Source organism: Pollicipes pollicipes, unplaced genomic scaffold (assembly GCF_011947565.3).
Source record: "Pollicipes pollicipes isolate AB1234 unplaced genomic scaffold, Ppol_2.1 Scaffold_5724;HRSCAF=6776_pilon_pilon_pilon, whole genome shotgun sequence".
Taxonomy (NCBI): domain Eukaryota; kingdom Metazoa; phylum Arthropoda; class Thecostraca; order Pollicipedomorpha; family Pollicipedidae; genus Pollicipes; species Pollicipes pollicipes.
Genome location: NW_023596746.1, coordinates 39,288,186 through 39,303,670, shown reverse-complemented (window position 1 = coordinate 39,303,670; position 15,485 = coordinate 39,288,186). Strand labels below are relative to the sequence as shown.

The following is a 15,485-nucleotide window of genomic DNA, read 5'->3' as shown; positions in this document are numbered from 1 at the left end:
CGCCACCATCTGGAGCCAGCCGACCGCCAGCCCGGCCCGACGCTCGGTCGCGCCTCCTCCAAATTACCTTAGCATTTTAAGCTCGTCTTTCTGGCGCCAAGCGGGCAGGCCCGACCGGCCACCGCCCCTGACGTGCACCCCGCACCCCGCTCTACCCGGGGGGGGGGGGGGGGCGGCGCCGCGAAGTGAGGTGATATGTCGCCGGCGGACGCGGACGTCTTGTCAGATGGACGGCCAGCAGCCGGGCGCGTGATCAGCGCATTGACATTGGCGGCGCTGAGGCGGGCTGTTTGCTTTTAGTCAGTGTATAGCGTTGTAAAGGGCAGCTAGGAATACGTCAAATGCCTGTTTGTCGTTGTGCTGTGTCTTAAGTCCATCCGTTGAAGGTTCCGCTGTCTCGCTGTGGGTTGTTTTTTTGTCATAGGTCTTTGTAACTTGTTTGGTCTAAATAAGCTTTTCGACGTTCTGCGTTTGCCTTCTGTGTAAAGTGGGTAGTCTGTTTCTTCAAAGCTGCTCCGGTCGCATTAGCCGTCTTATACGCGAATGCAAATATATCGTCCATCCATCTCAACAATAACCACTAGCGTGAAGTTGGCCGTCTTTAAATTACATTTAGGCTGTCAAATTTAGATAACACTTCCGTCGGAAGGAAGGGCATGTAGTCCCCGAATATCTGTCAGCGCGTCTCAGAATTGCGCTGCGAGATGAAAACGGGCTCCTGGAGCAGCGGCACCCGGCACCCCCAGCCGCGCGGCGAGCGATAACAGTGACGACGGAGGGGATTGTGAAGAGGCACTTACTGCTCTTCACCCAATTAACGGGCTTCAGTGTCGTGCATTTGAAGGAGACCAGCATTGAGCAACTCTAGATGTCAATAAAAATCAGTGACGACAATGCGCATGACAAATAATTTTGACACTTCGATCGACCAGAACTCCGTGCCTGCGTAGCATGCAGACATGAGGAGGCAGTACCCCGGCACCGGGAGGCGGGCGTGCCGGCCACCTGCCGCCCACTCACGCCAGGTAGGAGCGGCTGAGCGACGGGTACGAGTGGAACGTCTCCTCCTCGACGCTGTCGCGGCGGGGCGGCGCACTGGCGCGGCGGCCGTGCGCTGCTGCCGCCGGCCGCCGCTCCTCGCCGCCGCCACGGTAGTTGCAGCAGATGAGGTCGAGCGCGGCGCGCCGCAGCCCCTTGTGCAGCGCCAGGAACAGCGCCGGGTTGACGAACGAGTGCACGAAGGCGATGTGCAGTGTCACCTCGTGCGGCAGACCGGCGCGTCGACCTGACGGCAGCAGAGAGAAGCCTGCGCATCGTCAACCAGTCGACGTCAGGCTGGCCCGGCGACACACTAGGGACCCGGACACTGCAACCATGCGCGGGGACCAGGACACCGCAGACACGCCAGGGGACCCGGACACTGCAGACACGTCGGGGACCCGGATGCTACAACCACGCCCAAGATCTTTGGGCTGCGCATGCGGGAAGATGATGGTGAGCACGAATTCGACATTTGACACTCATGACTCGAGTTTTACGCGACTCAACACCGCCACCTCCATTGGCTCTTCCAGCCTGCCTCGTCCTCGCCCATCTGCGTATTTCTCCCTAATGCGTCGCCGACAGTGCCAAACCACATTCGGCGGCTGGCGGCCGTAGTCGGGTCACGCGTGCCGCCAGGCCCTGCTGCCCGCCCTCGGCCGTGGCTGCAGCGGCCCGGTCTCCCGCCAGGCCCTGCTGCCCGCCCTCGGCCGTGCCTGCAGCGGCCCAGTCTCCCGCCAGGCCCTCCTGCCCGCCCTCGGCCGTGCCTGCAGCGGCCCAGTCTCGGCCGCCGCGGAGCCGGCCTGGGGGCCGAACACGCTCGAGACGGGCCGCCGATGGTGCGGCGCATCGGTGGGCGGTCGCGCCGGCCGTAAAAACGTCCGGCGAAGACCGCCTCCGGCCCGGCAACGGCCGCCGGAAGTTCCCCACTTCCGGCTCCTCGGGGGACGCTCCGAGGCCGATTTGAGTCAGGGGCCGAGGCCGGAATCTCGGAGGTTGGGTCATGACCCGACGGAACGCAGAACGTCGAATTTAGAAACAGGCGAGGGGTTTTTACGTGCAGGGTGCTTCGAAGTTCTTCGGCGACATGTCTGGAACGTTGGGAGTGCTTGCGGAATTCTTGGCTGTGTTTGATGCTAGGGACTTCTGCAATTGCTGGTTTGCGTCACTAAATTCCAGATCTTTAGCCGGCGGTGGAGCGACAGTTGCATGAGCTTTTGAAGTCGTGGCATGCTTAATCAGGTGCTGTCACTGGCAGGCAACTACACACGAAGTAGATTTTACGTGCATCTCATGCCTCTGAATGGACGGAAGTGGCGTACAGCGTTCGAAGTTCGCCGAAATCGAGTACCGCGATGGGTCGCTTTCTCCCGTTGCCGTGTTGGTACTTCTGTCAAATCTATGGGGTCACATAAGGACACTACATCGGTTACGGTTAATCCCTCTTTGATTGAGGTGGCGATGCTATGGTTTCGGGGGATTTCATTATTCATGCACGGTTTAGGGAATGACGTTGACAGCTCGTGAGCTTGAATGATCGCCGCTCCCGGCGTCAAGAGCTGTACAGCCCCGCCTGCGCTCGATGGGCCCCGTTGTCAGTGGCTTGGCTTCAGGCCGGCCCGGCCCCGACGCCCGGCGGGCCAGACGCCTGCTACGGACGCAGCCGCCACTCTGACTCCCACCCAGCTGACCAACAAACTGGCCCCGCCGGCGGGGTTCAGACCGGGTGACCCACCTTCGTGACGCCCCCGTCCCCTGGTCACCCTGGGCCTGGTCAGTGTGAGCCCAGGTCAGCTCCCGATGCCCCGGCCTGGCCCGTCGGCTCACCTCCGGGCCTGGCCAGCGTGACCAGGAACAGCGGTCCCCAGAAGACGAGGTAGGCGATGACGATCACCACGAACATCTTGACACGCTCGATGCCCTCGCGCTCCATGCGCTGGATGTGTGTGCTGACCCGGCGCGGGTCCCTGCGACACGACCAGGAGCCGCATCAGACCCGCTGTTGCGCGCCTGCACGACTGCAGGTGCTCGGAAGTGGGTAAGTGGTCTGAGGAGATCCGCGGTCAGCGTCGGTAGCCGTCCCAAACTTCCCGGAGGTCCCCGGAGAAGACCAGCCGCCAGGAGTCACACCGGTGATGAAGACCAGCCGCCAGGAGTCACGCCGGTGATGTGGGCTGGGACTGTTGGACTGATGGACCTGGGAGAAGTGGCATTACTGCTCGGTACGGTGCATTGCGGCCTGATGCGGTACCCGGATGCCGAGAGAGCCCGCACGCAAGGGGAGCACTGAGCTCAGGTCACCACAGTTGCGAACGTCACTGTTACGACAGAGGCTCGGGGACCGTGGTCGAGTGCGCCGACCAGACCGGACCGCCGTGCTGCCGTTCGCGCAGGGGCTCGGGGACCGTGGTCGAGTGCGCTGACCAGGCCGGACCGCCGTGCTGCCGTTCGCGTTGCGGCACAAGCATCTTGGATGAGGGACCGCCTGAACAGTGCGGCGGTCAGAGCTGCGCGTGTGTGCATGCATTGCCGGAGGGGCGTCATGCCCATCCCGCGGTCGTTCCCTGTCGCCGTCGCGCCGCTGACTGCCGTGTTTTCCAGCCGTGTTCCTCGCTAGCCGGGCCGTCCGTCCGGATGTTTTTGTCGGCGCGGTGACGACAGACGGCCGTATTATTTTCCGGACGCCGGCCCGGCCCATCGCCGAATGGGCCGCGTGTCCCCCGACAAGTTGTCCCGTTACGGAAGGCAGCCCGGCCAGGCGCGCCATCGCCGTCCGGCCGCCGGAGCCGGGCGCCGAGCCGAATCGTTTCTGCGACCGGCTTTATCGGGTCGGACTTCTGTGTACCTGCCAGACCTCGGTCAAACTTCACTTCGGTGGGCGGACCGGACAGGGTAAGAGCTTGTTTGGGCCGTGGTTCGGCTGGGTGCGGCTTTGTTTCCGGAGAATGGCAGGGCGCGGCGCTGTCACTGGGCTACGCTCCGCAGCCGGGCCTCATCTCACGCGGCTGGAGAGGATTGAACAACTCCCCGGGCGGCCATCAGTCGCCGGCAGGCTTTTTTAGCCGGACTCTAACTGGCTGGTGGCAGCACACTCTCGCTGAGAGCAGCGTTGAGACCCACATGATTTACGGCGTGTTTTTGCTGGCTTTCGCGTGCTCCAGTGCCGCGCCGCTTCGCCGTCACCTCTCGTCTCCGCGAGGTCCCCACTCCTCGCTGCAGGCGCGTCGCTAGTTCACACCTCGTGCTGCGCCGCGCGGACAGCGAGCGCTTGGCTCGGCCGGGTTTGGGTCAGCCACAAGATGCAGTCCAAACTGATCCCACAGCGGTCCCATCGCGCCTCAGGCTGGGCCCAGAGCTGGCGCGCCGACGAGCCGCGTCCGGCCCGGCCTCGCAGCGACGCAACCGCGGCCGCCGTCCGGTGACGGGTCGGCCTCGCCACGTAAGGCCGCCCCTAATGGAAATGTCCGGTCGGACGGGCGCGGTCCGGCGGTGCCCGGTGCTCCCCGACGCCGCCCCATCGGCCGCGCCGTCAGCAGCTCGGCCGTCGTCGCCCGCGTCTCGCCCCGGGTGGCCGCGGCCAGCGCCGAGATAACACAAAACGACGCCGCGTGAAACCAAGGAGTGGCGCGATGGCGGGAAAGACATTAGGTGGGTGAGGGGACGCGGAAGTGGGCCGCTGGGCGACGCTTTTTGTGATATTGCGGCTGGGCTTGGGCCGTCGCTGGTTCAGCGCGGTGTAGAAGAGGCTCACAACGCACAGCTGGGAGTCAGAGAGCACGATCTTCGCATCGGAATAATCTGCAAAGTCGCTGAAGAGACGCATATAACCAATCAGTTCATGTCCGTGAAGTCTCCTGGCGTTAAGTGTCTAGTCGTCCCGGGAGCACGTGAATGCGGACGTTGTAACCTTGGTCATGGGACAAAAGACATGCTTCACGCGCCTGCTCGTCACTTTTGTCGCCAACAGTGCCCACTCTGGACCTCATCTGCTGTCGCCGACCGAGCCGGCTCTGGGTCTCACCTGTTGTCGCCGACCGAGTCGGCTTTGGGTCTCACCTGTTGTCTCCGACCGAGTCGGCTCCGGGTCTCACCTGTTGTCGCCGACCGAGTCGGCTCTGGGTCTCACCTGTTGTCTCCGACCGTGTCGGCTCTGGGTCTCACCTGTTGTCGCTGTCGGGCGCCGACACGCTGATCATGGTGGTCACCAGGCTGGCGATGCGTACCGCCTGCACGTTCGACTTGCCCAGGTCACGGTACAGTTTGTGCAGGTGGAAGATGGTCAGGATCACGCACAGCACGTTGATCATGATCCAGAGCACGTTGAGCACGTAGTGTCGCAGCGGACCGGCCACGAGCGGGCAGCTGGGCGCGTGGTGTTCCTCCTCGATGTTGGCCGCCAGTGCACCGGACAGGAAGGTCGGCCCCAAGTTGATGGTGATGCTGGCGAACCAGATCATGAAGCTGCCGAAGAGCACGCACTGCGGCGACTCCATGAGCAGAGGAATGTGCTCGTCCTCGTCCTCGTCGTCGGGCTGCAGAGGCGCGTCGTTCAGCACCGTCGTCAGCAGGTTGATGGTACTGGCTGTGACCAGCAGCAAGAAGGCCGTCTCCACCATGCTGCACTTGCCGACCGGCTGGCAGTTCAGGATGGAGACGCCCAGCGGGATCAGCAGCGTGGCGCGCACCATGTCCACCAGCGCCTGGTGGAACAGCAGACCCAGCGACCACCTGCGGCGCAGCACGGGCGGCACGCCGTCACGGCACGGCACGGCGGCGGGCAGCGGGCCACGTCGGACAGCAGACGCACCGAGCAAGAGGTGGCTACCGACGAGCCGAGGCTACCGGGTGTCAATTAACGTGTTAGTCCGTTGCCGCCTCCGCCTTTGGAGTGGATCAAGTGGAATCAAGTGGCGCTCAGCCAAATGAAGGTGTGCCCGCGGTCGGCGGCGACGCTAAGGCTCGTGGCCCGCGCGTCCGAGCCACCTGCGACGGTCGCAGACTGAGGGACGGACGGACGGATGCTGGCAGCGGCGCCCGCGGGACCCGCTGCTCGGAACGGCCGGCTTATGCAGTGTTGGCGCTGTCTCGGCGGAGGCTGGGCGGCCACCGCCGCTCGCAGCAAGCAGCAACGGACGGCGCTCCCACCCCGGCCAATCCTGCCGCCTTTGTCACTGCGCATCGAGAATTGACGGCCGGCCGCCGACGAGGATCCTCTCGCTGATTGAATTCATACGCGGCGGGGATAAATGTGCGGAGGCGCGGCCTGCTGGCGGGTGGCAGAGATCCGAGCCACCGACCTCGGCAGCAGGCATGTTTGATCGGGACAGCCGTCGGCCGCCCAGCTCGTGCCATATTACTCTTTCATTTGGCTGCCGACTCAAGATATTGATACGCGAAGACGCACCGGGCGTCATTCATCTCCAGCTGCCACATTTGTCAATGCTTATTGGAGGGAAGCAGTAATAGAAGAGATAATGGTTGTTGTGTGCCGCACCGGGTTCTGAGGGAGGTGAATTCCGAAGCTTGGCGTCTATGACGGCCTGCTGTTACACTGGACCCGCAAGGTAGATGCTGAAGACTTAAATAACCCCTTTATATTAACCCACCTGTCAGAAATGAAGCGATGAGATGCGTGTTGCTCTTGGCAGAATCACGCCTTGAGTGCTTTGAGTTCTCGTTACTCCCCTGATGATATCCCGCGAGACCCGCTCCTCAGCATCATTACATCCACTACCGCTGATTGTAGGCCATTCTCAGCTGGGCCGGGGTGTTACATGTAGATTGTAGGCCATTCTCAGCTGGGCCGGGGTGTTACATGTAGATTGTAGGCCATTCTCAGCTGGGCCGGGATGTTACATGTAGATTGTAGGCCATTCTCAGCTGGGCCGGGGTGTTACATGTAGATTCAAACCAGACAGCGGAGACAAGGTGGGGGATTCATGAGCGCTAGACGACATCCGCCCTGAGGCCGAGTGTACGTCGACTCCCACAGGCGAGTTGTTGGGGAGGGGCGTGGGTTACTCTGGGATCGGTGGCGCTTTAAACACAGGTGGGAGAGGGCATACCTGGTGTGCCGCATGGAGAGAGGTCCCCCCCCCCCGCCCCATGACGACGGAGCCGCTCCCGCCCCCAGCGCCGGCTGCCCACACCTTCGCTCATTCCTCCCCCCCCCCCACCCCCACCCCCAGCCGGTCCTCTCGGCGCCCCTCGCCGCCGGTCGCCGGACGCGCTCACCGGCGCAGGTAGCGCTTGCTGAGGATGAGGAACATGAGCACCAGGTTGGCGCCGACGCCGAGGCTGCCCAGTGTGAAGATGATGGCCGCCTCGGTGGTGCCGCCTGGGTGGCAGGTGAACGGCCGCGTGGCGTTGATGTGCGACTCGTTGCTGCGGTCGTAGCCGGCCACGCCGATCGGGTGCCGGTTCATGGCGGCCACCTGGCGGCAGAGGACGGAACCAGTCGCGTCTCCGTCCCGGGGTAGTCGAACATGGCGACACGCGCGCGTTTGGGTTTCATCCTATGTTCAGTCAGCCCCGTGTGTTCACACCTGATCTGTCTCTCTCTCTGTGTGTGTGTGTGTGTGTGTGTGTGTGATCTGGCTCTGTTTAACGAGGCAGCGCCTAGCACGCCGGTGATCTGACCTCGTGCTTATTTTTTGTAGGTCACGCTTGTGTTTCTTCTTCTATTGTTTGTTTTTTGTCCTGTCTACAAGTCATTTCGTAATGCATGTTTATCGATTACACGTCGCCCTTTTTCTGACGGCATCTCCCATCCCCCACGTGTCCCGTTCATGATCGGTGTAATCCATCAGCCGCCTCATGTCTGTACGTGTTCAGACGTGTTCAGACGTCTTCGAGGAAACCGTTCGGCACCATTTCTGGTCGAGGCTGTTTTACGACAAATGTCTTCTTTATCACCAAGTGATCGGTTCGGACAGAGTTTGTGTTCCACGTTCAAACCCTGTGGCTAGATCGAGACAAGCGTAAAATGTGTGTCATCCGCGCATCAGTGTCGTTGCTCGAATCGCTGAGGAATAATTTCAGCCGTGCACCTTGTCCTTGGGGACAGCCGGCTCTTCCACTTTCAGTAGTTAGTTTCATTAGTTGACGATGTTGCCAATGCTTCTTCTGCTCTCATGAAGATTTCGTGCCCCCTTATTAGCTACCTCAGAATTGTCATAGCTGACCTCCATCGACACTGTTGCGTACAAACAGGACCGCGTGCGTTTACAGACGAAAAACAGCTGCTGGGTTCCCTGTTTGCCATGCCGAATTGTTCGCCGCTTTGAAGACGGTATGTCGTCTTCTCATTTCCGTTGTAAGGGTCATGCCGGTAGATGTGCTAAGACGGCAAAAGCACGTCCGCACTAGAAGCCAACTATTTTTCGTCTTTTGTCAGATTTGACGGGATCAATGAGACACATTCTGTCTGTGGTGAATTCGGAAGTGGGTCGTCGGGATTTGATTCAGGGCGGCCATTGAAGTCGCGCCGCTCTCAATGCTTCGCCCACGCCCAGCGCTCGAACGCGTCTCATTTTGTCCACGCCGTTGAAAGGGAGGTTTAGCGAGCCGCCGGGGGTACTGGGCCACTTCGAACGGGTCGAATTTGGACGAAATTTGGACGAATCGATTCGCTGACGGGAGGGCGTCGATAGCCCAGACTTGGTCCGACACACCAGCATTAGAGACGGTCATTTCGGAGCCGCCCTGAACGGCGGCGCTGGCTAGTGTGGCCCCCGGTCACACCACAGCACCGAGCACCGAGCATGCGCCATGTCCCTGCCCTCGTGCTCCTCACTCCCGTCCTTCCCCCCCCCCCCCTTCCGGTCTGACCCGGCGGCCCGGCGGGCAGCCCCGTGGCCGAGCCTGCGACCGCTAGCCGCCGTCGCCACTGCGCGGCGGCGACGGCGGTCATCCGAGGCTGCGTGGCGCGCCTCTATAACGCCGCTGATGCCTTCCCCGCTAGATTGGCCCATCGGCCAGACGGGAGATATCGATGGACCACCGCGGAGCCGCTGCCGTCGGCCGGGCGCGCCTGGGGCCGCTCCGCTGCTGGCCGTGTCATGCTCGGGCCGCTCCGCTGCTGGCCGTGTCATGCGTGGGCCGCTCCGCTGCTGGCCGTGTCATGCTCGGGCCGCTCCGCTGCTGGCCGTGTCATGCTTGGGCCGCTCCGCTGCTGGCCGTGTCATGCGTGGGCCGCTCCGCTGCTGGCCGTGTCATGCTCGGGCCGCTCCGCTGCTGGCCGTGTCATACTCGGGCCGCTCCGCTGCTGGCCGTGTCATGCTCGGGCCGTTCCGCTGCTGGCCATGTCATGCTCGGGCTGCTGCCGCGTCACGCTGCTGAGCACGGGCAGCGGGCCTCGGGACAGCCTGCAGTCACACTGGTGGTGGTGGTTTGGGCGACCCGCGCTAGCAAGTGGAGTCCAGTAACACCTGGTGGGAAGCCTCCCGCTTTGCGTGGTGTTTACCTGGTAATTTGTCTCCTTATTTGCGTATTTCCTTTCCCATCCATTCCATAGTTTTTTGTTTTTCTGCGTAGCCCACATCCACTCCAGTCCACCCTTGAGAAGCCCTGGCCATCCCTGTACATCTTCAGAAAGACACTGGAAGGCTGACCGACGCTATTCCGCGTGCAGACGCGTTGTCCCGTGTGGCTTGCGCTCTCAGGCGGCGACAGCGGCGTTGTCCCGCACGGCCTGCGCTCCCAGGCGGCGACAGCGGCGTTGTCCCGTGTGGCTTGCGCTTTCAGGCGGCGACAGCGGCGTTGTCCCGTACGGCCTGCGCTCTCAGGGGGCGACAGCGGCGTTGTCCCGTGTGGCTTGCGCTCCCAGGCGGCGACAGCGGCGTTGTCCCGCACGGCCTGCGCTCCCAGGCGGCGACAGCGGCGTTGTCCCGTGTGGCTTGCGCTTTCAGGCGGCGACAGCGGCATTGTCCCGTACGGCCTGCGCTCTCAGGCGGCGACAGCGGCGTTGTCCCGTGTGGCTTGCGCTCCCAGGCGGCGACAGCGGCGTTGTCCCGTGTGGCTTGCGCTCCCAGGCGGCGACAGCGGCGTTGTCCCGTGTGGCTTGCGCTCCCAGGCGGCGACAGCGGCGTTGTCCCGTGTGGCTTGCGCCCTCAGGGGACGGTGGTGGCCGGTCTTTGATCAGCCTCGTCTCGATGCCGTCCTCGGTGCAGCTGGTACAGGCTGTGACGCGTTATGGTCGCCGCGCCGGCTGGCGCTTGTCCCGGCTCCCCCGGAAGGGAGCGGCCGCGAGAGCCGCCAGATGACCCCGCGAACCGGCGGGGCCGGTGCCGCGAACACGACCCCGGCGGTGCCGGAGTCGTGACCGGCGGGGCCGGAGTCGTGACCGGCGGGGCCGGAGTCGCGACCGGCGGGCCGGAGTCGTGACCGGCGGGCCGGAGCCGTGACCGGCGGTGCCGGAGTCGTGACCGGCGGGGCCGGAGTCGTGGCCGGCGGGGCCGGAGTCGTGACCGGCGGGCCGGAGTCGTGACCGGCGGGCTGGAGCCGTGACTGGCGGGCCGGAGCCGTGACCGGCGGGCCGGAGCCGTGACCGGCGGTGCTGGAGCCGTGACCGGCGTCTCGGCTCTGTCACACTCGCTCCGTGGCGAGGCGGCCTGGGTCGGCGTCAGAGGCGTCGGCCCTGGGACGGCTGCGGGCGGCTGCCGTGTGTAGCTCACGCTGTGGCGGCTGATGTCCTCCAGGCTCGGCGTATGAGGGGGTGGGGACGGAGGGATGTCCTCAAAATGTTTTTTTTCGGATTGTCCCCAAGAGTGCGATCCCACACTGGGCGTTCATTTCTTTACCTGCATTATCGTCGCGGCGTTATCTTGATTTCCTCGGAGAGAGGGTGAGCCACGGCCCAGCCAGCGGCCGGGCGTGCGAGAGGGGCGCCGTCGGCGCAGGGACGGCTGTCGCCGCTGGACCGGGTGGTCGGAAATGGGCTCGGCCAAATCAGCCGGCAGCGGTGGCGCATGCTGCTATTGATGGCCGCCGCGCCAGCCGTGCTGATTGTAACGGCTACAGCCCACCCGGACACGAAAGGGCACTCCAGCAGCCGCGGACGCCAGACGGCCGGGCAGGCGCGGCCACCTAAAGCCCGAATAATCGCAGTCGATAAGCCTCTGAGCCTTTTGGTCGGTCCGGCGCGTGACTGTGTTTATTTGGATCGCGGCGTGGCTTGGCGGCACGTGGGCTCTGCCGCTCCGCTTTTGGGAGCACGCGGGCTCCGCTGCTCCGCTTTTTGGACCGCCCGCGCTCACCAGCTCCCATTGGTATTCGGCACTTTCCCAAAACACGTTGTCCCACGGCATTGCTGTTGTTGATCCCGTTGGTATAGAGGGGTTACAGAGAAAGGAAAAAAACCGAAGCTAAGGATGCAAGGGAGGACCAGGAAGGGCAAGTGGCATGGGGCAGATGGAGCTGGGGAAGCCGGGTGATTATTAGCTACTGGTTAATGACTAACGTGAAGGCCCCGTCTACAACCAGAGCTTCAGCTTGCCAGCATCACGGTCGCGTCGTTAGGCTGGCGTGGCTGCGAACGGTGCTGAAGCTGAGGCTGAACACCATCGCGTGCGTGTGAACGCGCCGCCGCGCCGGGCAGTCGTCCGCAGGTTGGAGCTGAAATCCGGCAGGAGTTTGGTAGAGGGAGAGCGAGTCATGAATTCTTCGGTCTTTGAAATACCAGGCGGGCTGCCGAGTAATGGGTCCGGAGATTGAGTCATTATTCCGGCCCATATAACTGTTCGAAATGAGTGCGACGGTTGTCTGTTCTCCCGCTTGTTGGAATGTATAGCGATGTTCGACCCGCTTTGTGGGCATCGAACGAATATTTATTGGCCGAGTGAATCGTAGCCGAGATTGTAAATCCTTCGCCATTTCCATTTCCTTTGGTTTTCTTTTATTTTTAGTGTGCGCCCAATAAAAGTGTCCAGAATTTGTGCACAAAATGCCAAACGTGGTTGATTAATTTCCGCCTGTAAGTGAGCACGCAGTGCCTCAGTCCGGCTGTGAAATTGAGACATTGCTGCATCTGTGCACGGGGTTCGGCGGTTTGTGTAGTCTTCACTGCCGCGTATTCCAGCCGGGTTCTCAGAGTTTGTGTAGTCTTCACTGCCGCGTACTCTAGCCGGGTTCTCAGAGTTTGCCTTGCGCACCGACAGAACATTAGCGCTTGCAGTGCGGAACATTGTGGCATTAGGGCCATTTTCATTCGTTAACTATGCCGAATCGTGCTGAGTGCATCGATCTATCGCGCCGGACCAGGCCGGCTTGATGACTGCCATGACTGCGGCCGAAACGACGCCCTCCGCACCCGGTCAGCGGTCCCACACGCGGTCAACGGTCCCACACCCATCCCACACGCGGTCAACGGTCCCACACCAAGTCAGCGGTCCCACACCCGGTCAGCGCCCCACACCTGATCAGCGGTCCCACACCTGGTCAGCGGTCCCACACTTGATCAGCGGTCCCACACCTGGTCAGCGGTCCCACACCTGGTCAGCGGTCCCACACCTGGTCAGCGGTCCCACACGCGGTCAGCGGTCCCACACCCAGTCAGCGGCCCCACACCCGGTCAGCGGTCCCACACCCGTTCAGCGGGACGGAGTTGGCGCTCCATAAAAGGACGGGTGGGATGGTGACGTGCGGGGGCGTGCCTTGAATGAAAATTTACAAAGGGATCAGCATTTCGCCGCGGTCCGCCGCCCGGCCGACAGGGCCGTGGTCACGCCGGCGGCGGACGGACGGACCGCCGTCTGTCGGCCCCAGCTGCTGCTGCTGCTGGGCTCTGAATGAGGCTTGTAGCGGCGGCGGCCTGGCCGGCGGCCCGAGCCGATGAGCGGACCGTCCGGTGCCTAATGCCCCGGACCGTATCGGCGTCGGGATGAGACGGCCGCGCCGCCGGCCGAAGGGAGAAGCATCGCCGATGGTGCATTAGTGAGGGTCGCGTCGTTGGAATGGGGTATCGATAACGCCGCTGGCAATGGGTGTGTCCTCTCGACGGGCGGCGTATATTGGCGGGAGGGGCGGGTGTACCCAAGGCGGAGGGGTGGCTGGACGGGGGCGTCCGGCCACCCCCTCCGGGCGTGTGTGGCCGGCTGCGGCAGGGGGGCAGCGTAACGCTCGCCTGTAGTCCGGGCGCCTCTGGCGGCAGACCCTCGCCGCATGGCATTCAGCGCCAGCTCCGAACTTAAATCTGCGTCTGAAAGTTGACGCAAGCCGCCCGGCTTCGGAGCGGCGCGACATCCGCTGGACCGAGCGGGTTCGGCGCTGCCGCCGGAGGCTTTCCCGTGGCTCGGCACCGGCGCCGGCGCCGGCGGCGCTGCTGGGTGCCCCCCGGGTCGGCAGGCTACCATCGTGCCTGGCCCCAATCGGTCGAGCGTGGCGGGCGGCGCCGGCGATTTAGCCGGCTCGCCGCGGCGACAAATCAGCGCCTTCCGTGAGCGGTCGCCACCGGCCGACCGAGATAGACGGCCGGCGGGGCGCGGCGGGGCAGGCCGAGCCTGTCGCGGTGGCTCGCTGATCTAGGAGCGCTGGCGGCGGCGCCGGCCGATCCGCCGTGGACGCGTGACGGCGTCGTGACGCCGTGTCCGATGCGGCGCCGGGACGCTGTGTCCAGTGCGGCGCCGGGACGCCGTGCGGGCCCGACAGCACGCTGGCCGGCTGTTGGTGGTCGGTTTACGATGATCCAGCTGAGGCGGGAGAGCCCAGCCGCCGCTCGGGTCGATCACGCCATCAATTTGCTCAGCTCCCACCGGTACCATGGACTGTGTTTACGGAACGCCGAGCGCCGGCACACCGGTCGTTTTCTATCATTGCCTGCGCATGCATACATCCGCAGCGGCGTTAGGTTATGAAAATTCCTAGCTGAACAAAGGTGTCTGCGGTGATCAGTTGTACACTTCGACAGCATTTACATACTTGATGAAGGCTGGATTTGTGATGGCATCACGCTGGTATTGTAACGTTCTTAATAAGTTAAATGGTTGGTTCCACGTTCCATCTAAATATCTGGCAAACGATCTTTGAGACGTTTTCGCCACATTATGACACCGAGCGCAGCTCTGACGATCGTTCAGGGACCAGCCGGAGGTCGTGGCTGACAGCTTCCTCGCCGCGCTATGCCGGCACGTGCGCCTGTGCCGTTCTGGCGGGGCGCCCGCTCGGCGCCGGACCTCCGTCGGCCGCGCTCTCACCTGGTGTTACGCGGCGGGGCGGCTTCGGCGTGCCCTCCGGCGCATGACGAGCCGGGTCGGGCGGAGCGGAGCGGGCTCGGCGGCCGGATCGGCTCCGAACGGGGCGGACGGCGGCGCGCGACTGGCCTAGCCGCCGCCGGGTCCTGGCGCCTCGTTCCGACCGACGAGCGCCGCCCACCGGCGCACTGACGGCCGGCAGCGCGCTCCTGAAGCCGCTGACGGCCGGCGGCGCGCTCCTGAAGCCGCTGACGGCCGGTGGCGCGCTCCTGAAGCCGCTGACGACCGGTGGCGCGCTCCGGGGGTAACTGGCGACCGGTAACGCGCTCCTGGAGCCGCTGACGACTGGTGGCGCGCTCCGGGGGTAACTGGCGACCGGTAACGCGCTGCTGGAGCCGCTGATGACTGGTGACGCGCTCCTGGGGTAACTGGCGACCGGTAGCGCGCTCCTGGAGCCGCTGACGACTGGTGGCGCGCTCCGGGGATAACTGGCGACCGGTAACGCGCCCCTCGGGCCACTGACGCCCGGCGGCGTGCTCCTTGGGCCGCTGACGACTTGCGGTGCGCTCCTGGGGCCACTGACGGCCGGCGGTGCGTTCCTGGCGTTACTCAGGTGTGGCCTAACCCGTCCGACCGGTAGATGGTGGCCCACATGTGCCAGCCTCCAGATCGGCGATCAAACAAGCTCCAGCCTTTCCACGTGATCGGCGCTTGGACCGTTCGGTGACAGGCCTGCTGCCGCCGTGCTTCTGTAACGGGTCCCGTGCTGCTGCTGCTCTCACCGCACCGAGCCGGCGACATGCTGAATTACCATAACCCCAGTCGCTTGCCACCTGGCCGCTCTGCAACAGCCAGCAGCTGTGCAGTCGTACCGCTTACCCCAGGGTGGCTGCTGCGCGACTTAAGTCGTGGCGCTCGGTGCGGGTCTGCCGGCGGGCGTCCTCGCCGAGCCCGCTGGCGGCCCCGCTGCTGCGCGACCTTAAGTCGTGGCGCTCGGTGCGGGTCTGTCGGCGGGCGTCCTCGCCGAGCCCGCTGGCGGCCCCGCTGCTGCGCGACCTTAAGTCGTGGCGCTCGGTGCGGGTCTGTCGGCGGGCGTCCTCGCCGAGCCCGCTGGCGGCCCCGCTGCTGCGCGACCTTAAGCCGTAGCGCTCGGTGCGGGTCTGCCGGCGGGCGTCCTCACCGAGCCCGCTGGCGGCCCCGCTGCTGCGCGACCTTAAGTTGTGGCGCTCGGTGCGGGTCTGTCGGCGGGCGTCCTCG

General features: G+C 64.0%; 1 protein-coding gene across 1 annotated transcript; it reads right to left on the bottom strand.

Annotated features, from left to right (window-relative positions):
• Positions 1 to 1,016: 1,016 nt before the first annotated feature.
• On the bottom strand, positions 1,017 to 14,335 carry LOC119103030 (uncharacterized). Its single transcript, XM_037226482.1, has 6 exons — positions 14,232 to 14,335; positions 7,276 to 7,475; positions 5,203 to 5,769; positions 2,869 to 3,008; positions 1,132 to 1,306; positions 1,017 to 1,074 (listed from the first exon to the last, which is right to left on the bottom strand). Exons 2-6 carry the CDS (start codon positions 7,464 to 7,466, stop codon positions 1,017 to 1,019), a joined length of 1,131 nt encoding a protein of 376 aa, XP_037082377.1. The 5' UTR covers positions 7,467 to 7,475; positions 14,232 to 14,335.
• Between the last annotated feature and the right edge of the window lie 1,150 nt (positions 14,336 to 15,485).

Excerpts from the sequence above, each read along its gene's own strand:
- LOC119103030 (XM_037226482.1), bottom strand. The coding sequence starts at position 7,466 with ATGAACCGGCACCCGATCGGCGTGGCCGGCTACGACCGCAGCAACGAG. Across the intron at positions 3,009-5,202 it reads GCGCCCGACAGCGACAACAG|GGACCCGCGCCGGGTCAGCA; the intron begins GTGAGACCCAGA and ends GTCGTGTCGCAG. Across the intron at positions 1,307-2,868 it reads CACGCTGGCCAGGCCCGGAG|GCTTCTCTCTGCTGCCGTCA; the intron begins GTGAGCCGACGG and ends GACGATGCGCAG.